Source organism: Carassius carassius, chromosome 7, assembly GCF_963082965.1.
Source record: "Carassius carassius chromosome 7, fCarCar2.1, whole genome shotgun sequence".
In the NCBI taxonomy this organism is placed as follows: domain Eukaryota; kingdom Metazoa; phylum Chordata; class Actinopteri; order Cypriniformes; family Cyprinidae; genus Carassius; species Carassius carassius.
Window position 1 is genome coordinate 32007345 of NC_081761.1, and position 24767 is coordinate 32032111.

At 34.1% G+C, this 24767-nt stretch overlaps 1 protein-coding gene across 1 annotated transcript in view; it reads left to right on the forward strand.

The window, feature by feature from the left end:
• The window catches only part of sorcs3a (sortilin related VPS10 domain containing receptor 3a), a 230070-nt gene extending 210551 nt beyond the window's left edge, over positions 1-19519 (forward strand). The window contains exons 19-27 of the mRNA XM_059554602.1: positions 2252-2438; positions 3530-3663; positions 3976-4099; positions 5339-5451; positions 13630-13761; positions 14532-14631; positions 15882-15987; positions 17101-17261; positions 18499-19519. Coding sequence (XP_059410585.1) covers positions 2252-2438; positions 3530-3663; positions 3976-4099; positions 5339-5451; positions 13630-13761; positions 14532-14631; positions 15882-15987; positions 17101-17261; positions 18499-18557 — 1116 coding nt within the window. The 3' untranslated portion in view covers positions 18558-19519. The remainder of the gene's footprint in view (positions 1-2251; positions 2439-3529; positions 3664-3975; positions 4100-5338; positions 5452-13629; positions 13762-14531; positions 14632-15881; positions 15988-17100; positions 17262-18498) is intronic.
• Positions 19520-24767: the final 5248 nt, after the last annotated feature.

Consider the following 24767-nt stretch of genomic DNA (forward strand, 5'->3'; position numbering starts at 1 on the left):
TAACTCTCTCATCAATCAATGCATACTGATGAACTTTTATCATAGTTTATAGTTATATGGAATCAAAAATGTTCACATTATTTTTAATCATCGTTATTTGTGAGTTCAATTTTGTGAAGGAACAGGAGATCCTCTTTTGCTGTGTTATAAGCCGGGCTTCCTGGCTTTCACTTTCTCTTTCGCTATTTTGGTGTCACATTTTACAAGAAAGAAAAATTGTCTATTTAGCTTCCTGTATATCTATACTTTTCACTTTTTAAGACTAATACAAAAGATGGATTCATTGTTACTGTCAATTAAAAAGCACAACAATAAAACAGTAGGTTACAATGACAAACTATCTTACATAACATTTATAAACAAAAACGACTAACAGAATGTTTAGCAAATACTGAGGAGTGAAAAAAGAAAGCCCCCATAGCACAAAGTGACTTTTCAAAATGAAAACAACAACAACAAAAAAGTAAAAGTAAACTCGATGTTGCTAACAGGTTTTTTATTTAATATTTTTATTTCCACAAGAATGCCAACATGTTCACCCTCTCTGGTTAAAGAAGTGGTCTTTTACTTTAGCTTGAAAACCCAATCTTCCGTTGTGCTCCGTCCGCTGTGTGCAACTTCGCTCGTGCTGACACGGCGAGTATAAACTTGAAGTGCTGAAAGCGTCTTTCTTCACTTTATCAGTGTGCTGCGGCTCTGCAGCATGCGATATATGAAGCAGGAGCTTTGGAGCAGCTCATATTGGTACCAGGTTTCGGTACCCACCCTACTGCTAATGCAGTGTTACAAATTAATATCCCAATAGCATTAGGCTACAATGTGCTAATGACGGAAAGAGAAAAAGGAGGGAGATTTGGGGAAGTGTAAGCATGGATTTGTGAATATTGCATGCACACACACACACACACACACATACGATTTAGCGTTCTTTCACTTGCACCCATTACCAGATGTAGAGCCTGAAGGACGGTTGATAAAAGGAATGGTTCAAGGCACAGAATCAACTTCCTGATCCTCTTCTTTCTTTCTTTCCTTTTTATTTTTATTTTTTTATGTTTTTAACTGGCTGGTTTAGCAGTTTTATATTTATAACTAGCGCTAATGGGTGTTTTTGTGGCAGATGTTTCAGGCGTTGCACCAAGAGGTGCTTCAAGTAACAGAAGATATAGGCTTATAAACCCAGATATCTGTTGATTGCTATTTGGTCTTGAATGACATGAATATGATTTACATATTTTCCAACCTAAAATGTGATTTTGGGGGGGGGGGGGGGGGGGGTCATTTTTTTATTATTATTATTTTTTTTTTATGTGTAGCTCCATAGCTTAACATTTAAAACCAATTATATTAAGACAACCATAAATATTAGTATTGAAATTTTACTGTTTTGTGTAAAAATAAATAAATACATATTCATAATAATAAATACTCTTAAATACTAGTGAAGTACTTAATTACTGTCAATATTAATTAGTAAATAATACTGTCTGCAGCACAACAATATTATAGAAATAGTCACTCATTTCTTAAAAAAATGTTTTCTGTAGTCTGATTTGTATAATTAAATATAATATTAGAATATTTCAGATTTATATCAATAGTTGAAAGTCTGTGGCAGACTGTTATTACTGTTTGGATTGGTTTAAACAGAAATAAGAAATGTAATTTACTGAGGATTCGTGATTTCATTTACACATATTTGTACTGGAAGATAAAATAAAATAATAATAATTATTATTATTATTTTAGCTTACAAAATGGCAGAATACAGATTTACATAAGACTCGCTCAGAGCCATATGAGTCATATTTATGGTTATATTCCCTATGCAATATCCTTTCTGGTAAACGGCAATTATGATTGCGGTAGATTGCAGTTGACCCTGAGCAAGCCAAACCAACACAATATAGAGTATCAAGTATATATTACATATCAAAAGTAATAAGATGGGTTCCCACAGGAAGCTGAAATACATGCTGAGAGGTAATTCATTTGACGCAGTGACTGTTTTCTCTGTAAATAAGCAGCTCCTGTGTCTGGTTTCACACACCTCATCTCATATATGAGGCAGAGTTACAGCAGGAATGAAAACAATGCTTGTGTCTGAAAGCAGATGGGCCGGTGTCTGTGGAGCAGAATGGTGACGTTACCCGCAGCTGTTTTTGGTCGCAGCTGCCAGACTCAGTTATTAAGGAAAGTGTGCTAAAGAGTTGTTGTAATAATCAGGCTAGGCTCTGCGTGTTGTTTTTAGGGTGACTCTATGAGGACAAACATTCAGCTGGACTTTGGGGATGGTACAGCCGTGTCCTACTCCAACCTGAGCTGGACAAAAGAGGGCATCCGGCACATGTACCGAAGCGCAGGCATCTTCAGAGTAACAGCGCTGGCGGAGAACAGCCTCGGGTTCGACACCTCATCCCTCCACCTGCATGTGACGTGTAGGTTTCACACACACACAAATAATCCGGCAAAAGAGCACAAATTATACAACAAATACTAAGACACTGTCTTTAAATCTTCGAAATTATACAGACAATTTGGTAGTCACACAGGCAGTAAAGCGGCTGGACACTGGTTAGCAAACTTTAAATAAACATCTCTAAAACACAAACTGAGCACAATACTCGAGGTATGTGACTTTCATAGATGTTCTGCCAAAATCTGCATGTGTCCTTCAACTCCACAGGTGTAGTACACTGCAGTGCTTAATTACTGCTTTTAGCTCCACTTTTCACAAACAAACAGGGGGTGGGCACTTGCGATCAGATTTCCTGATGTGCATTAAAAACTGAAGCAGAATTATTTAAAACAATACAAATTGTTTAGGCTATTTAAAAAAGAAAAGAAAAAAAGAATTGCAACCAGGGAGGAGTAAACAATGACGAATGATCTCAGATGAGTGAATAAATAGTGAAAGAAGTAATATTTATAAATATGTATGTATTAGTAGTATTTATTAATGTGTTTGTGCAGACTTACGATATGGGCCACAGTGGTTGTCTAGTTGTCCATACATATTTTTTTTCTTTTTCTTTTCAGTTTTGACATTTCTAGTGCTAAAACTTCATTTAGCATGTTGTGCTTTAGGTGCTAGACTGTTAGCCCATCAAAACCCTATTGGAAAAGTTACTTGTCGACTTGCTTCTTGGCACTGTTGTATTTATTTATTTATTTATTATTAGTTTATTTATTTATTAATTTTTCCCGAACATCCCCTGTGAGTGTTGCATTTTTAAAATGTCATGCCAAGATAAAAATACTTACTTTTAAAAACAGGTCTCAAGATCCCAGCATTCTGTTTCCATTCCCTTGCTTTCCATCTAGCTGTGTTTGAACTGCGTCCAGTTGGGATCAGGTGAAGCCGAAACCAGTCTAATTATACAAGACCAAACAGTTGACTAGTTATTCATCCCACCGGCTAGTTGTTTTTGAGTAATATTTAGTTTTTGCTCACCCCTTGCACTGTTTGCTGTTCTTATTGACTGTGTGTGTGTGTGTGTGTGTGTGTGTGTGTGTGTGTGTGTTTCAGGCCCTGTGGAGCATATTCAGCTGATGGCTCCATATGTGGTCATTAAGAATAAGGAGGTGAACCTGACGGCAGTGGTCTGGCCTTCTAATTTCAGAACGCTTACCTATTTCTGGTGGCTGGGGAACAACACAGAGGTACAACCAGCTCCTATAATTACAGATTTTCTGCCTCACTTTGTTTTTGGGCGAAGGCCTCCGAGACACTTTATGGTAGAAGATAAACAGAACAGGAGCAATGAACCGTTAATAATGTAGTACTTGTTCTTGTCGTTTTTGTGGTATTTAGATGTGTTCTTTAGTTCATGCTTGTTCGCCCTGAAACATCAATAAAGCTGTTGGCGCTATTCATTTTAAAAGAGTTTCCTTTTTTAAGGGAGTCATTGAGCTTACAAATACCAAAATATTTAGATTGTTTTTGTTTTGTATGCACTATGTTTGTGGCGCTAGCCCATAATTACGCTGGACAGCAGTATTTCACACACGTTCAGCACCGAGGGCATGGTCACCGTCACTGTTCAGGTCTCGTCAGGAGACTCTATACTACAGGACACCAGAAGCATCGCCATACAAAGTGAGTGTTAACATTCAGACAAATATGACATGGTACTGATGACAAGTTCAAAACTTTTTTTTTTTTAATATGGCAAGATCGCATTAAAAATGTCTTGGAAACATCCCATCATGCTGTTATCATTTATTTTTGCTATGCTTTTTTCATGTATATTTTTTTCCTTCAAATAATACAGAAGTCCATTATATATATATATATATATATATATATATATATATATATATATATATATATATATATATATATATATATATACTGTATATAAACATTACATTGCATTTTTGACAATAATAGAAATAAGTAAATAAAATTAAAAAGTTACAATAATTATTTTGTGAAACTTGTGTATCTTTAAAAATATATATAAAAAATAAATACCAGCAAAAAATTTATTAATAAATTAATAATAATAATAGTCCCAAAAATAAAGTGCAACAAAATAAACCAACTTTCATACTTGCTAAATTCTCAGTTAAATAAATAAATGAATAAAAAAAATTGAATTTTAGAGCATTTACAGTTTAAGAGTTCAAAGCATTTCCAACTGTTTGTAATAAATAGGTAAACATCATATATTCGTGTGTGTGTGTGTGTGTGTGGATAGATTTAATCTTGTTTTTTGTATTTATGATAATTGTGTCTATCTCTAAAATTGGCCCCAACCAGGTTATTATAATAATTTTTGAGATGTCATTTTCATTACCATAATTCTATTTCACTTGATTTGCGATGTGGCAGAAATATGGATGATTTTCTGACACACACAAAAACAACTGCCCTGTAATACATTCATGACCATTTGTACTTATGGAGGAAGTTGATAAACTTGAGAATAATTTTTCCAAAAGTCGATAGTTCACAACCCCAACAGTATAGGCTCAATGAGACATTAAATATAGTCACATTAACGTTATTCGACTTTTTTTTCTCTATGGTAACAATAATATACTGTATATATATAACTATTAATAACCCTACACTTGAAGAAATGTATAATTGCAACTTCAGTATGTTCAGAATCACAGGAAATTATCTCATGACACTGGAAGCTAGTCATAAAAACTCCCTTCTGGCAACTGACAAATAGACTGTATCATTTTTGTGATCAGCGCTAACCTTTCCATACCTGTCAGTAATGATAACTCTGCTCCAGCTCGACTAAATCATCTGGAACAAATCACAGCAGATAGAGAGAAAGAATTAAAGGTCTGTCTCTGCTTCTCTCTTCCTCTTTGACAGAATTCTTCAAATCGCTTCTTTTGTCTTTCTCTCCTAATCTGGACGAGGCTAACCCCGACGTCCCGGAGTGGAGACAGGATGTGGGTCGGGTAATTCAGAAGGCTGTTCTCCAAGTGAGTGGGAATTTATTCTAACACTGTCTTTTCCTGTCTCGTCTCTGTAGCTCCTCCAGATCCTGGTCAAATACCTCACGTTGCCTTGATTCTATCCTTTGTCCTTGTCCCTTGCACTTCGCTTTTATATTTTTGTTCACTGAAAAACCAATGAATCACTGAATAAATCCAGGAACAATAGGTAAAAACAAAGTCAGTTGCTCATAATTGTGAAATAATGCATTTTTTAAACAAATAAATGCATTGACATTAAATATTTCTTGGACATATATATATATTTTGTTTTAGTAATTAATTTGAAATAATTACTTAAATCAAATATTTTATTATACTATTTTGATTAAAGCCTGCATTAAATCAGAGTCTATTAAGTTATTAGGTCTTTTTTTTTTCTTACATGCTGGCAAATTGATTTTTGTCCATATTTTCTTATAACAAGAAAGAGAAAAGAAATACTTTGTGCCATACACTTAAACATGTTAACTATAATTATGATTATCTTATCAGTCTAGCAAAACAAATTTAATTATATTTATTCTTATTCTTCATTTGCTAATTGATCTTAACCATATTTTATTTGATGTATGCTTAAAATATGAAAAATAAATAAGTAAATAAATAAATGGCACATATTTAGATATTATTTATAAAGATTTATTTTTTCAGCTTTTATTTGTCTCTTTGTTCACATTTTAAATAATTATATATTAAATCATTTATTTTATATTATTTATATTTTCTTATTTATATTTTCTTTGATGTTTGCTTAAAACACAAAAAAACGTATATATTGGTGGCACATATTTAGGTATTTTCAAAGAAAAACAAGATTTTTGTTGTTTCTCAGTTTTTAATGGCTCTTTGTTGATCTCTCTATTCGTCAAAGAATCCTGAAAAAAATGTACTCAACTGAATAAAAAACGTTTCTTGAACAGCAAATCAGAATATTAGAAATTTAGCTTTGATCACGGGGATAAATAAAATGTAAAAAATATTTGAATAGAAAACAGTTATTTTAAATAGCAAAAATAATTCAAATTTTTTTTTTTTTTAATCTCACTATTCAAAAGCTTTTGACTGGTAATGTATGTGTGTTTGTATTTTTTTTTTTTTTAAGACTAGATTTTATATGCATACATATCTCGGCCTATAAACCAATTTTTTACTCTCTATTTCTGTGTAAAAAAAGTGTGTGTGTATGCAGCCCATTTTAACTGAAAATTGTGGCCCATTTTAGCTTAACCAGCCATCTCTACCTAAAATGCCGTTTTTCACAAAAACCAAAGATTCTTTTGTAAATTTATCTTTTTTTATTTGAAAGAGCATGTTATAACATTGTTCATAAACCTTTGCTTTGTTGGTAAGCATATGTATAATTGCTTTAGTACCCTTATTGGCGATTAATGAAATTTACTATGTAAGGCTTACCTTACAATTTCTCTGACAAGCTTAATGTAACACTCTGCCCTGCCTGCTTTAAGAAACTCAGACCAATCAAAATTATTGTTACATGTCAACAAGTGTTGAAACAACAATGCAAGATCAGTTATTGTGACTGACTGTAAAAATTTTAGGAGATATGATGCTCCAACCTTATTTGGTCCATTTTACCTGATAGCCCATTTTAGCTGACTTCACTCTACATGTAAAATAATTATGTTTCATTATTTTATGATCTTGTTTATATTAAAGCTTCCATTATATCAGAGAAAGCAACTGGCCTATCAAGAAAACAAATGTAACTGCACATATTTTTCTTACTTAAAAAAAAAGTGTCCTCATGACACAAAGGGGAGAATTCACTAACCAGTTCACTCCTATTGTCGCATTTCACCAAAATCCTGCATTTTATTGGCTAACCACCCACAATCCATTTAACCAGATGCTAAATGCGCCTGAAACAGCACTGCACTGTGTTTAAATTAAGTCATTGTCTTCCATTTCAGCACAAAAACACGTCCTCTATATGTAAATTAGGCTTATTATAGATATCAAAACTCAGCGCCTATTTTCCTGGTGCAATTAACATCACAATATTACTGCCAGCAGTAAGCAGGCTGTAAGTTAAACTTCATTTTAAAGAGATGATCACAGCAGCAGTTATTACGGGGGATATTTCCAGAAGCGGCCTGTTGACAAGAACATTTTGAAGAGCCAATTCAGATGTCTGGATCACAGTGATGCAGTAGTAAAGTATAGCTAGTACTATAGCTAGCTCTCAAAACTGACTCACGAGGTCACCGTAGTGTGTTGTACACAGATTCTGTGGGCAGCATTAATCTATTTGCATAATTTCCAGTGAATCACTAGCTAGTAAAGTGAAAAGTAGTAAAGGGGAAGTCATTCATTGTCTTCCAGGAGGCTGAAGATGTATGTCTGCAGTAGTGTGTGTTTGTGTGTGTGGTGGACAATGGCCCCAGTGGTTCTCAGTTGTGTTCAGAGCTGCTGGAGAGACTAAAGCCACTGTTGATTGATACATTGACATTACACAGTCTCAGTGCACATACACACATACCTTGGGATCGTCAGAGTTCAATATCAAATGTTCATCGAAATAGAATCATATCCCAGTGGTTTCAATTGGCTATGCATATGTGCTAACTTAATAATAGAGCAGGACGTGTGTCACGTGATCCTTCAGAAATGAAGGTCTAAAATGAAAATACTAAAAGCCTTATATGCTGATTTAGTGCTAAAAAGCATTTTTTTAATCAATGTTTAAAAAAACAGGTGTGCTGCTTAATGTTTTTGTCAGGATTCTTCAATGAACAGACAATTAAAATTTGGGAGGGGGAATTTAACTTTTTTTTTTTACTGTCACATTTGATCAAATTAATGCATCCTTTCTGAATAAAAGTATTTATTTCAATCTATTAATCAATCAATAAATAAATCCTATTATTATCAATGTTGAAAATAGTTGTGCTGTTTAATATTTTTGTGGAAACCATGATACATTCATTTTTTCTTAATTCTTAAACAGAAAATGAAAAAGAACTGCATTTATTTGAAATAAAAATCAAGATTTAACTCTCATTTTTGATCAGTTTAATGCATCTCTGCTAAATAAGAGTATACATTTCTTTCAAATAAATAAATACAACTTACTTATCCCAAACTTTTGAATGGTATGTATATTATTTTAACACATAAAAAATAAATAAAAAATAAAAACTTTTATGGTTAAAACAGCCCAAGCTTGTCTGCTAGTCTTGAGATGGTTTACAATAGTGTTACTGGTTTAGGAGTGCAGCCAGCCGGGCTCACATTGCCCAAAGTACCCCAAACCCATCTAGAACCAGCCAATAGACCATTAGAGAGCAGCTAAGATCATACAACCAGCTTAGTCTGGTCTGAAGTGATTTTGCAGCTTCCTGTTTCGTTAGGAAGACTGTGCTCATCAAACCAGCCATATTCTCTCTCTGTTTCAGACATAAAACACAAAAATACAGAAATCCCTAAATATCACACTTAAATCTAAACTCCGTCATACAGAACAGAATCTGCCTGAGAACAAAGTCAGACCAGCTGAGCACAAAGAGGCTTCTGATCTCACATCTGCTCGTAAACGCACCTCCGTCTTCTACATGTGCTCTTTCTCTCTCATTATCTTTCTGGCCTCAGATTCCCTGGCTTTACCCAGAATTCACCAGAAGTAGAACTGTCCGCTTCCAACTTTTTCCCCTCTTTGTTTCAACATCAAGTTCAAAACCTAATGGCTTAATATTAAGCTCTCATGGTAAGGAGACTCACTTTTCCCCGTTCCTTTCATTTATCCTCTTGCATTTAAAGCACATCCCGTGGTGCCCTAGAGGAAGCCAATACACTTTATCCATACTGCCGCTGATAAACAGCTCAGTGTATTAAAAAAAGAGGGAGAGCGAGGCTCAGACATAATCAAAGTCAAGGTCCATTTAAGATGGCTGTTTGAGGCAATGGGCAGGAGAGGTGAGTGGAGACGGCTGACTGTTCTGCTACACTGGGGCGATAGCAGTATAACAGCCTGAGGAGATGAGAATAGAAGGTTTCAGTAGCAGAGGTTAAAGGCAGAGCCAGTGCCTCAGAGTCAGCACAGGACTTGAATCACAAACACTTTGATACTGAAAGAAGGACCAAGTTTATTATTTTAGGCTTTTTTGATACTGTTATTTATGTATGTGGTATAGAGAGAATATGATATCATATCATGGGGGTGGGGGGTGGGTGTTCGGCACAATACCCTTTAGTACTAGTGACATCAATGATCCAATAAACTTCACAACATTTTACATGGAGTAATGACATGCCCAAGTGCCAAAATGGAGCCTCAGTTTTGTTTAGTTTAATAATGGTTATATATATGCAGTATATCTACATTAGGGCTGGTAATTTAACGTGTTAATTAGATTAATTAATTATGGAGAAAAATAACGCATTAAAATTATTAACGCATTTAATGCACTTGCCCCGCCCTAGACCTATGTGGATCATCTGCCATTTCATACAGTCGAATGATGACTAATATGAGGCAGGGCAAAAACTTACTGCATGATGGATCCTAGAGAATATCCCTAAAATTCAAGATATGGGGCAAAATGCCCCTGTTTGAAATTTTGTCTCATATTTAGCTACATCACGTAGTTAATAAATATCAAACGAGCTGTAGGCTAAGTGCAATATCACACAAGTGTGATACTCATCTTATACAACAGTTCATTAAGGAGTTAATATTGTGTTATTTTAGACACAATGTTGTCTGTTTTGCTCAATTTATCCCCGATCAACCCACAGTGGTATTTCATTTCTTAATCCATGTTTTGAACGAATTGGGTGAACCATTTGGCGAGTTGAACCATTGGCCATAGTCGCATTGGCTTTGAAGTGCCGCTGCACAGACCAATCGGTGTATGACATCAAAGTACAGCGAGAGCGATTCAAAAGCACAAGCAGCCGTATTCTCTCTAAAAATCTTGCGGTACTTTGAAGTCACACACCATTCACTCTGATGGTGATGACCCGCTTCAAGTCGAACAAGCCTAATGATTCAATGAACAATTCATAAAGAAGCGTTTAATTCACTGCTGAAGGAATCAGCCATTTGAACGAAACAAACTAATTAATACATGACTAGTTGACTTAATCATTAAGACATTTACCACCACCTACTAGCAGTTTTAGTTTATTATTAAGAGTATCATTTCATTAAAAAAATAGTTGTATATTTTCATAGTAATTAATAATTATATTAGAATGATTAAAGTTATAGCTCACCCAACCAAAAATGACAATTCTGTCATTATTTACTCACATGGTCCAAAAGAGTATATGAGTATAGTATTTTTTGTAATCTCTGTTTGATGCTTTGCACAACATTGACTTTAAATTATCTTTTCAGAGTAATTTCTCCAAATTTGAATCACCCCATCATGTAATTAATTAGATCAAAAATTGTAGTCGCTTATCATATATATTATATGTGTGTGTGTGTGTGTGTGTGTGACCCTGGACCACAAAACCAGTCTTAAGTGTAAATTCTTTTAAATTGAGATTTATACATAATCTGAAAGATGAATAAATAAGCTTCCCATTGATGTATGGTTTATTAGGATCAAAAGACTTTATCAGTTGTATGGACCACTTTAATTTTTTTTTTTTGTGCTTTTGTGTTGTTTTTGAAGCTTAATGGCTTCATTAAAGTGTTAATTTTTATAAGAAATTAATATTTTTTTTTTTTTGCAAGTATGCATTAAATTGAACAAAAGTAACATTGAAGATTTGCATTAATTTTTTTTTTTTTTTTTTTTTTTTTTTTTTTTGACCTTATTTTCCAGCTATTCTCAAACAATATGTTTAAAGCATTTCAAAGATTCTCTAAACTCCTCATTTCCGTGAGCCTGCTCTGCTCTGATTGGTCAGATGGCCTAGTCTGTTGTGATTGGTCTACAGTGTACAGCGAGTGTCGTAAACGATACGCCTATTTCAATAGTTCTGTATTTTGAACACTCTATGGAAAATTTTAATCTGTTATTTATCATACTTATAGGTTGTGATTCAGAGGCACAGCTGGTCCAAATAAACATGATACTGATCTTTCAGCAGCAGGCATTTTGTGAATCCCGTGTTGAACAGATTTGTTGAATGACGTGTTTGTGGGCGGGTTCAAGTTGTTCGCAGACGGCCAACGTAGAACATAGGCACGCATTATGCAACTGTGTTACCCTGTGATGTGTGGTTGTCACGGAAGTGGGATTTGAATTACTAAGGACTATTTTCAGATGTTCAGGGTCAATTCTTTATTTTAGGAGACAATAAATAGCTTTATTTATCATGAACTTTTAAATTTACAACTTTGCAGATTCATTACAATAACATTCAATACATTCACATACAGCTGCATTACACACTGCATGAATGGATTTTAACAATGATGATAAGAAATGTCGCTGAGCAATATTAGAATCATCACAATATTAGAATCATTTCTTCAGGATTATGTGGCACTGAAGACTAAAGTAAAGATGCTAAAAATTCCGCTAAAATATATTAAAATATATTTCTAAAATATCATCTAAAATATGAAAATATATAAATATGATTGAATTTATTTATTTATAACATTTCATAGTATTAGTTTACTGTGTGTTTGAACAAAATAAATGCATCTTTTGTGAGTGTAAGAGAAAACAACAATAACAAAAATCTTACTGACCCCACACTTTGGTAGTGTGTATTTATATGTATATCATTTTAGGTAAATATGTCTAGATTTGGTGCAAATGTAAATTTAGTTCCTCCAGTAACAAGACGACACATATCTTCAAACCTCCAGTCTATATATAGAGGTGAGTGTGACTTCCTGTCACTGGACCAACTGCATCTCAGACATATTTTCCTAATATGGACTCTCAGCATGACCAGAGTGTTGGCACTTCGGCACATTCTCCAGCAAAAACCCAGCCCATGCAGTGCAAATTTCTCACTTTGTACTTATTCGCAGTAAATTGTTCATCTTTGAGTGTTGTGCTTTAAAAACCGCCGAAGGACTTTCACATTGATGCCTTGGCTTCCAAGAAAGCATTTACACAATGGATGCTCTCTGTAAAGATGATAATAATGGATTTTTTTAGCACTATACGTCTGAATGAAAAATACTAGAAATGTTGAATTGTTTAAATTTGTCCGTAAAGCTATATTTGCATTCTAGCAGAGAGTCAATAATAAACACGGCCAAGCACTTAAATAGGGAAAGATGAACTACAATGACAGAAAACACAACAGATGTCTAAACAACCTCTTTAATAACAACTTTGTCCTCTGCTATAATGGATTATTGCATCTGTGCCTTTTAATGCTATTCTGTAGTTCTTCGGTCTGGGAAAGGAATGTTTTGACAAGAAGTGATTTAATTACAACAATGACTCTTAAGCTATTAGCAGGGTGTAATTAAGAGCATTGCAACATTATGTCTCTCTTTTGCTGTCTAATTGCCTTTTTGGACCTTAATTCGCAAGCAGATGGAGTGTGTGTCGAATCTAGCGTGTTGAGAAAGAAATAAAGGCTGGAGCTTGGAGATGTGCATTAATCATTAGGAATATCAGTAGCAGTTGCACATAGGCTGAATCCTTCAATGAGCCCCAGGGTTTTTCTTTCTCAAATATTGCAGTGGTGAGTACAAACTTGGACTCAGAGTATTGATTCGCAAGCCTGCTTCGGCTCTGGCCGCATTGCTCATTGTAAATTATGCTTAGGCTGTCTATTTCTGAGCTATTGTCTTATAACAAGTCGAGCCATGCGTGGTAGTACCAGATAAGACAAAGATTATTTACCTGAGGTCAGATAATTTCCTCTTTATGAGGGAAATGGCCTTTGGTGAGTATCTCTGGGAGAATACAAGGTGGGCTTTTCTTCATTGGCTTTGCGGCAGCCTGTCATGTCTAGACCTTTAGGCCTTGTAGTGGATCTCTGACTAAGATATTGATTGAGGTTTTTAGGAATTCAACGTGTGTAAAACCGTTTGCACTCGCACGCTTGCGTCTAATAATTTCTTGGCCGGGTTTCATTCTGTATACATCAAAACTGATTTACTGGAAGCCATCAGCCACGTTTAAAAAGAATGTAACCCTTGTAAATGTGGGAGATGGTAATATATAAATCATTGAGCCTTATTTAATAAGTGTCGTTTTTTCCTGCACCACCCAGGTCGCTGACATTCCGGAAGAACAGTTGCTGGTGGCCGTGTTTCCTGGCATTCCGACTGCGGCCGAACTCTTCCTGCTTCCTCCCAGGAACCAATCGGATGGCAGGATATGGACAGAGGAGGATCTGGAGCAGGTTAGACGTGAGATCTGATGCAAATTTTATGGTTTCTCATTAACGGTCAAGGTTGAAATGCGCTTGAGAATGATGGACCTCTATCAGAATAAAAGAGCTGCTTCTACCCGGGGCTGCAATGAAAGTAACTGTCACCGCAAAAAGAGACGACGTGTCAAAAATATTCTCAATGGGATTGTTTGACATTCCTACCTATTACCTATTTTCTTTTTTCTTTAACTTAAAAGGGCATTATTATCTCTAGCGGAAAGACCCGTGTCTAATTAGGCTTACATGACAAGGACGTGTCACAACAAGAGTCTTTTACAGTAGGGGCTTTTGAATTTACATTTTTGAGGGTGAAATGTTGAATAGTAGTGCTTGTGGAGACATTATAACTGTTTAGGGTTTGAAATAAACCCTTAAACTCTTTGATCCACAACCCAAATTATCACAGCCCTACACTACTGACACTCCCATTTCACTAAATAAAGCTCTACTCTTTAATATGTCACAGGCGTAATCACAACTGGCAAATTACACTCTTAAGAATAACAACACATTTTACTATTTGGCCAATTTAATTGTCAATGAAGCTGCAGAAAGAGCTGTAACAAGTCATTTTGGGCATTCACTGAAACTCGTCCTGTTTGATACGGGGGATGTGTGTCGCACTGCGGGTTTACCCTAGAATACTTTACTAACTGCATAGCTACATGCACAAAACACATAGCATCTTAGTGAGCAAGCACTACTGTATTTAAATCTTCTGCATGTTGTTTTCTTCCTAGATCTCAGAAATTTTGGTCAACGCATTGAATCAGATCTCTGTGGAGTTCGAGTTGAAACCTGGCTCCCGGGTCATCGTTTACACCACACAATTAACTTTAGGTAACAAAAATTTTGATATGATTTAGCTGACATCTGTAGTGTGCAACTGCTTATATTGGATTACATTTCACAGTGGCATTTCAGTTGATCTCCCTCTCTAGCCTCTGTTGGGTGCTACAGTATATACTGTTCCCTCGATTCTCCTGGGTAATTACGTTGATTGCTTTCCTGAGACCAGGCGCTTGTCAGCACTATAAATTGTTGAAAGATTGGGCTTTTATGCTCCACCAGTGATGCTGAAAGCCTTATGGAAGATAATTGGATAATTGCTCTCCAGCAATCATGGCTTGCAAAATCTCCCCACTTTTGAAGCAGAAAAAAACACTCACAGTCAGCAGTGAAAAGAATAAGGCTTTCTGGTCTATTGTTTTAATTGGGAATCAAGAACCAGTTAATTTAACCAGTTAATCTGGTTGCAAAACACTGGGAATGAATGACATATTGTGAATCAAGTCTTACACTTGTGAGTTACACTACACTATTTTTCTTTGATTCAGTTTTTTATCATTGCTTTTATGCGGCAAGGCTGCATTAAATTGATCGAAAGTGAAAGTACTGTTTTTGGGATAAACACATTGGCCAAATGAATAAATCATTTGAATTGGAACCGCAATACCATAAAAAGATGTCATGTATGCTTTTACTGAATTCATTCTAATTTATCCTGTATTCAGTATTATCCTTTTTTTACCACCATATGCCACATTTATATAATTTGGCTTCATAAACATTTTCTGTAATAACTTGGTAATGTTTACTGATTCCTTGCAGATATAATATCATTGACTAGTAGTGACCAAACTAACTGATATATGACTCATGGTCTGTGCTATTACCCATGCACTTTTACTGAGAAACACTGGCAGCCTCCTTGGCACTTTTTGTGTCGAAAGTTCTGGAAAGCATTCAGGATTCTTTCGAAAAGGTCAGAGGATTCATGGGGCTGTCTTTCTACAACATAGTCACAGGGGAAATATACAGCCACTGGGTGTAAGGCTCCCATGAACGATTTTTAAGGGATGCCAACAATTGGCAGAAGTCCCTCTGAGAGAGCTGAAGGGGGTTTTGGAAACTGTCACAGGAGATGCTCTGTAGAATGATTCAAGATCAGTTGTTCTTTAATCCGGTCTTGGATTGGCATGAAATGGCATTTTTAGACTGACATGCTTTGTTCTGAAATAAATATTGAGATATTGTTTTTAATGGACAAAAAAAAAGTGTGGAGTAACACACTTTTGTCTTTGTCACAGCTCCACTGGTTGACTCCATCCCGAGACACAGCAGTTCTGCTATGCTGATGCTTCTGTCTGTGGTGTTTTTGGGTTTAGCTGTATTTCTCATCTACAAATTTAAGAGGTACATCTATGCAAACAGATTTTACATCACTTATTCATTTTTTTTGTTTTTTTACCAGGACTCGAGCCACTGAACTTCATTCTTTTCATGCATTCTCGTTTCTGTTTATCCTTATATAAAGATGAAATATAAAGTAAGATTTGATGAGATGGAATCGGCAGCGACTTTCCTTTGTAACTGGGAGTTTTGAGAGAGCTATTTTTGCTCATGCTAGTTGTAAAATCTAGTTATTAGTTTGGATATAGAAACGTTGAAAAAAAAAATCCTGCTTTCTGAAAGTGCAGGGAAATATCAGTGAATGGTTTAATATGCAGCCATGGTTCCTCTACTGGAAAACTGTTTTGTAGCACTTTGAATAATTTATTTGGTCTCAAAATTTTTCAAATAGAAAAGACTCATGGAAATGTTGAAACAATCATTAATAATGGATATAATTTCCCTCCCCCCAAGTAATTTAAAAAGGAAGCGTATTTATGGAAATGTTACACTTGGAAAAATAAAGCAATTAACTCACAAAATTAATAGTAATTTGAGAGAGAAAAAAAAGCGAAGATGCTTATTCTAATTCATAAAAATATAAAGTGAGCTTGGAAAAAAGCAAACACATTACAGTGTGGTTAGTGTGTTGGGAAAGCATGCCATGCAATTTCAGGGAATTATAAAAGCATCTCTATAATTCATTCCGGGTTTCCCTGCACGGCTTCTCAGTAGCTCTGATTGCCTGGGCAACTTCTTCTACAGAAGATATTAAATATACTCAGCAATTATCACTGTCATTATTTCAGGAATACAATGAAGGATTGTGTTATCAGTCACACCGTATTTAACAACTTGTTGTGAGTGTGCATGCACATCCCTCATTTTGTTTTGTCGTCCATGTTATGCCAATTTGCCACTGAAAAGGGGACCAAAACAAACATATCATTTCACATTTGACTTTTTTGTTAATTTGAGATTTCTGAATTCAAACAAACACGTTGCAATTCCGCTTTGTGTCTCTAGTGGCTCAGAAATTACACCTTTTAAAAGATTTAATAAAAAAGGATTATTGTTAATACTGATGTTTTATTATTATTATTATTTTTTTTTTTTCACCAAAAACTTGTTCTGCAGAAAAATCCCTTGGATTAACATTTATGCGGAGGTGAACCATGAGAAAGAGCAGGAGATGATCAGTACGGTGGGCCAGAATGACGCCACACCAAAAATCACCCTGAGTGAGTTCTCCACCCAGAAAGAGCTAATGGAGAAAGAGCTGGAGGCCCGTGCCAAACGTGAGTTAATTTAATTTAATATATATGTAATATATATGTAATCCACAGAATACAATCTATAATTTCTGTAAAATTCCATCTAAACACACAGAGTTCCTTCGGTGTTCAGTACTTCAGAAACCATGTACAGTACATGACAGAAGATGCTAAAGTAGGATTGGTCAGTAATGTTTTTTTAAGGTGGAACTTAGTGAACATAATACCAACTTTACCAGATACATCTCTGAATAATTGTCTTTTTCTAGTTTTCTAAGTAGTTCTCAAGTATAAATTACATGATAGAAAAAGTTTTTTTTTCAGCCTCGGGACTATCTGAGTCACAAACCTGCGTGCTATTATAAAACGACTCTTGCGGTGGCAAGCTTCGTGTTTTACTCTAAAATATGAATCATTCAGCTTTTAGAATTACATAGTGAAAACCATTAGACCAAAATACAGCCTTTGGAATCAAGAGAGTTTATAATCGGACACATAATGCATGCTAATGAGAACTATCTACAGTGGGCCCAAGTGTCCTTATTTCCCAAGTGGATGCATCGTCTGTGATCATCTAATTGCTTAATAACTGCAAATTAATATTTAATTGGTGCTGTTAAGCAGTGATTATAAAATAGCACTGATTAAACTATAAAATGGGTCAAATTGGGGTCATTGTGATAACAACAACTGTGATGAATAAACATGCAACATTCAGTGCCACACAGAAAATAAATCCCACCACTCTTTCTGTGGGTGTTTAATAGGAGGATGAAACATTAGTTTTTTTGCTTGATTTCTTACTTAATGGTTCAGTTTCTAGCCTGGTTTACATTCATTTTTGCTTGCCTTCATGAGGTTAAATATTTAATGACTCTAATGCTGAAAACATCTAGTTTGTTCATTTATACATGTCTAATATATATAGTTGAGCGTATAATCAAGCGTTTTAAGATAACATAAAATGGCATTCGCTATGCATTTGTCTTCTGTAATGTTATGCATTTCGAAGCAAACCATTTATCCAACTTGAAGTCATGTTGAGACTTGATTATATCCAGTGAGATTTCGCTGAATATAGTGAAAAGTAGGTCTGGGTTGAAGAAAAGTCATTTTTTAAATTAAAAGCAAGATTATTCAATAAGTTTTCTTCTGAGTAATCATCCGGGGACACGTGTTAAGAAAATAAATATAGACAATTTTGTTTGTTGAGGAAGAATTTTGAAGGCTAATGTGTCATTTCTGTGTTTTCGGCGAGTAGGCGGTGTGATCAACACCTGCGAAAGCACAAGGGAGATCCCCAACTGCACGAGTGTCTGAAAACGTCAAGAAAGAAGGCGGAGGCGTATTGTAATAATGTGTACAGAGGTATCACAATTTTAAAGGTTGACAGTTTTCCTTTATGCTTTTTTTGTAAATTCAAAACACTGTCATTGTTAATAGTTTTCTAAGGAGCTCAGATTTGCATGGGTGTCTTGTTTGTTACGATCTGCGTGGAAAATAAGAATAGATTTAACTACTCTACAAGTCACTGAAAACATGCTTGGTTGAGAAATTACCAATTTACCAACATTTGAAATTCCAAAAAATGTTGTTCTGGAATCGTAATGGAAAGTTGGGGGGAAAGCCACTTGCCCGGTGCATTTTTGAATTATATCTGTCAGTTTATCAGTTTTGAAATTGTGTGAAAAAAAGTGGCTTTTAGTATCAAAAACTTTGGATTTTTGTTGGGTCAGAACGTAGCCTATTTATGCCAAGTTCATTTAACTATTCAAACTGATTTTTCAAACATTGTGAAGAGTGCTTTTAGTGACTACATTAACTTAATTTTTCTGTAGGTCATCTCGTTTTTTATATTTGTCAGAACTTGAACTGAGGGGACAAAATTGCAGCTAAAGCATGCAAGAAAAGCCAACAGTGTTTATATCCCTCTCTATATTACAGCTTTGCCTTCTTCTTGTAAGCAATCCTGCTCTGCAATCTTCTAAATTAGTGGTTGTTGAAACATTTCAACTTTTAATTACACATTTATCTCACTTATCGAGCCTTCGTCTAAAGGTGAAGAGATATGGACTAAAATGTGAATTTTTCAATCATGAAGTGAGATACCTTTCCAAAAGCACTGTGATAAAATGTCAGTTTGAAGGCAAGCTTTTTGTACTTCTATAAAGAGGGAATATAGAGTAACTATTAAGAATAACATCTCTATAGTAAAGCTTTTTTTGGAGCTCGAACTTAAGTAAAATCCATGAAATATCAAACGTTGAAAATGTTTTGTGGAATAAATCTCTTGATATACGAACACAATAGAGCTTGATATCTTTCTGGAAAATGTTGTAAAATGTAACTTTTTTTTGAACAAACCTTCAGCTTAATGTAATTTATTGTAAGTTCCTCAAATATATACTGTCCATCTGTATTTTTTTTTCTATTTTTTTTTTTTTTTTTTGATAAATGGCCTACGGAATCATTTTGCTTCATAAGTGAATGCCTTACAAATAAGAATGCCTTTTGAATAATGTGTATTCATCATTTAGAATCGAAAATTAATTTATAACAGTTTAACAGTTAACAAAGCCATTTTTATTTAATTTTCTGCACACATTTTTAAGGTGTCGTATCTCCCAGGGATTGAAAAAAAACATTGAACTGTACAATATTCTCAAGTTTTAATTTCTTTGTATATACAGCAAGTGTATTTCATTTCATATCCTTATACTGTAAATATAATAGTGAAGACTGAAGTTCACTGGACACAGTCTGCTATACATTTCAGAAAGTGGGTGTTACGAATCCAAACAGTGATTCCTTGATGTGCTGTAAATAAGCCAGTGCTGTAAATAGTTTTTTATTTTATTTTATTCATCCATTGTACAACAAAAAAAGAAAAAAAAAAAAAAAGGTAAAGACGTATTGCATATGCTTCAATGTTGCCATTTTGGATTTTGACCTCAGATTTAAAGTCGAGAGAGCAATGTTTCGATATATGGTTAGACATTTTGTATTGGAGTTGATTGCCTGTGTCACACAAAATGGATATAATTCATGAATAATAAGCAGGTGGTTTCTTAGATTCCATTGTGAATGTAAATGTATAGCAATATATCAGAATATTAGTGACATTGGCCAAAATAACTCCCCAAGCAATCAATTCCTGTTCTACTCAATCAGTGACATATTACAAACCGAAACATTGTGCTACATTGTATCCATGTAAAATATATGTTTTATGAATACAGAGCAATTTTTTTTTTTTCTATGTGAAACTTAACAATCAGATGTTAAATGATCAAAACAATTAAATTATGAAACTGAAAATCTAAATGGGTAAGAACCTCAGTATTTTTATTTTGTTTTACCTGGTATTAAACTAGTGTTAACAAGTGTTGAAATCATTGTATTTTTATTTTTATCATTTTAAATAACACATGCACCATACATTAATTCTATGTTTTGAAGCTTAGTGAGCTGTCTTACACAGAACCTTTGTTTTGAAACCATCTGCTTAGGCAGCATCTGTGTGTGTCATAAAATAGTGCTCCTCACGTCAACGGTGATACTCTAATAAGCTTTTAATTATTATAATTATTATTATTATTAGATTGAAATAAGAACAGTATTGCTTTTATTCATAATAACGTCAATGTTGGCTGATAAATGATTACTATTATGTTAAATGAGAAAAGCATTGAACAGACATTATAAAAATCCAGCTTTAGAAAGAATTATGATGCAACAGAATTTATTACACTTGAATTGTTAATGCCATAACATTGTTTTTAGAAGCTATGGCATTGAGGTATATTTATCATTCATAGATGCCATGAATGCGTTTACACTGCTATCAGAATTGCATGAATAATGCTAAGAGATTAATTTTTAAATGGGCATTAATGGGTTTAAAGTGAATATTGAAATATGGAATTATTATTATATTACAGTAAATATGAAACTGCGACTGCCAGAAATAAGGGAGTCATTACATTTAGAAACAAACCAAGTGAAAGTCTTTGCGTTGGGAGCACTATGATGCCTTAAAATGCTGCCTAGGCAGCTAACTGGGTTTTGGAACAGATCTCATATCATTCTGTTTATTTCAATCATCTCAGACCTAAAGTTTATTGATATTTCAGCCAGACTAACCACAACTTAACATGTTCTATTGTATGTTGTGATTTCTATCCAATATATCGTCTTCTTTAAGAATCTGACCAACAACTTCAGTTTCACCACAGAATTTGAGGTATTTTTCAGAAGTGAATTCAAAAATGAGTTTGAGCCGTATGCACTGGGCTATTATTCAAATGTTTGGGATCAGTATGATTTTAATTTTATTTGAATTTTTTAAGAAATTCAGCAAGCTTGCATATAAATCATGATCAAAAGTGACAGTAATGACTTACTTTGTTCCAATGTGTGTAATATATATATATATATATATATATATATATATATATATATATATATTAAGCAGCACAATTATTTTTATCATAATAAGAAATGTTAAGTAATCATCATCAACTCAGCATATTAGAATGATTTCCTTGTCATGTAACGCTGAAATAATGATGCTGAAAATTCAGCTTTCATATCAGAGGAATAAATTACAGTTAAAAAAATTTTCAAATAAAATAAAACTTATTTTAAAATATAATACTATTTGGTGAGCATCAAAGACTTCTTTCAAAAACAAAACCATACAAAAATCCACCCGACTCATACATATACATACAAAGTACATATTCAAGTCTACAGATCTAGGCCAAATTTGCATTCATTTTAGGGTAGTTAACTTGCCATGTTTTCCCCTTTTTTATCGACTCTAGAGCCGCTGAAAACAGCTTTGCATTTGTAAATGTGAGCATAGTCTCTCCAGAGGCTTTACACATATAGTTGGGAAAATTGGCTACAGAGACTGGTTTAGACACAGTCTAAATCTGTGTGACATGAAACAGTATTTTACTCTTAATCTGGACTTCTCAGAGGCTCTACAGTGTGCTGAAGTCAGCATGCAATTACACGAGCACAGGCCCTGAGCCGAGGGAACGGGGGAAAGCTGCTACTTTACCATCCTGTCGCACATGCTCTCATTAACACTCGCAGGTTAGCTTAGCATCCCGCTTTATCTCTACTAGTCACAGTTGTTGTTTCACTCTAATAGTGACATAGATTTTTTTTTTTTTACTCATATCTTTAGTCCCCCACTCACCTAAATCTATGTGTCCTTAAAAAAGCCAACAAGAGATAAAGCTCAGATGTTTTGTTGTTCCCTTTTAATGTGGGTTTTGATGCACCCAGACTCAAAAAAGTCCTAAATTGAACATTGATGTATTTGAAATTCTTATACATTTTAGAAACCATTTGCATCGCACAGTTTTAACATAAACTAATGAACTTAATATTATATGCGTACATGTACATAAATACTAAATGTGTTTAAAATACACAATAAGCGGGTTTACACTTTTAAAAAATTGCTAATTCAAATCATGAAATCATGTTTTACACTATTTTAAGCAATTTTCTACTTTTTCTAATAAGTTATACAATATTCAACTCAACTGTGGGCTTTTTTAAGTCAGTTCAATATAATTTAAGTTGAAATTACATGTACAGCTTGAGTTGATTGTACTTTAAAATTAAAGGCAGCAATATATTATTATTGTTATTTTTCACTATACAGTATATATTCATCATCAATAAATCCAATGTTTCATGCATTTTCACTAATTAAATAATTGCTTGTTCCACAGCAGGCCATATTTAACCATGTTCATACTTTTTAATTGAATAATACATTTTAATATATAAAAATATTAATATTTATATTTTTTTAACAAAGAATAGATTTATTCTTATTCTAGGAAAATTATATAGAGAAAAAATATTAATCTGAAAATCGAGATCACTTTATTATTATTATTTATTATTATCATTATTATTATTATGAAAATGAAAGGTTGGATTTCTATAATAGTAATATATAAATACACATAATTGTCCTTTAAATACAAAATAACCAAGTTTATATATTTATCATCAATGTTTTATTATTATTATTATTTTCAAATTTTAATTAATTTAAAATTGCTTATTCCACAGCTAGTCATATTTTATTCTCACCCTTTTTAAAATAAATTTAATTGTTTTCACAGTTAACAGATTTATGCTGACTCTATGTGATTTGAAAAATAAAATTTGGGTCATTTAAAACATATGATTATTCAAATTGATGCAAATAGCTAATATATATATATATATATATATATATATATATATATATATAATGCACAAAACTTATGTATGACTGACAAATATGCATATGCATCACATTAAGTTTATTAGTTTATGTTAAAACTGTGTTATCCGAACGTAATGAACTTTTATATGCAATTCAAATGCATAAATCTTACATTTTAGGCCTAAATACATTGTTGAATGCACTGAGAAATCTCATTGTTCCAAAGTTGAGCTCTACAGCTGTATGTCAAACAAAACAATGCTCCGATTGGCTGTGATTTTGTTGCACATGCAGCATTTTTACCTTCAGTGTAAAAGTTCTGGTTAGTCTGGAGACCTGAGCTCTTGTTCTATAACCTGCTATCTAAGGTTAGTGAGAACATCTTTTTAATGTTGAACAGTACTTGCTGACGACTATTTAGCTTCTTTATTTAATGCCATTGTGTGCTAACGAGCCCTCTCTCCCTCGTTCAGTGGAGTTCTATGATATCCATCAGGTTTTATTTGCTCTACTGACACTCTCTTTGTAATATAAATCATGACTTTGTAACAGTAACGACACTATAAACATTAAAGCAAAACGAAGCTGGTGGAAAAGAAACTCGCCATACGATTTATGTATAATGTTTTGACGAACAAATACTTGTAATACTTATCTCCCGTCGCACAAAAGCATGACTCATGGTTATTGTTACATCTTTATTTCGATATTTCTATGGAAAACTACTGTCATTTTGGAATCGTTTCAAATAAATGTATTTTTGTACATCAGATACGGATTCCCGTCTGTGGTATTTTCGGATTGGCACTACAGGTTCACACTACAGTGGCGGATCTGGGGTTTCTAATGATATTTGCTTGTCTTTAGGCAAAATGTGCACAGTTGGTGTGTGCTGGAGGCGAACCGAACAGGTACACAAGGAGAACCTCAGGCGACAACTTATAATGCCATCACAAGGCTCTCAAGTCTTTCTATAAACAGAAGCACAAAAGTGCCCTGGGTATTTAGAGCTGTGTGACTGCGTGACATGTTTGCTGGTTAGATCTGCGAAAGAGGATCTGTTTAGTCTGACTTTCTGTTGCAGCAGCGAATCAGAGGGCAGATTCAGGGTAACGTTGGATCTGATTCGCTGATCTAAACACACACACACACACACACACACATATTCGCACACACGAGGTGTCCTTCACCGACTAACTGGGGAATTCTTATGTGGAATGACAGGTGGATGTCTTCGCTCTGATACAGCATAAATGATAGTTGCTATTTATGAGCGCATCTATATTTAG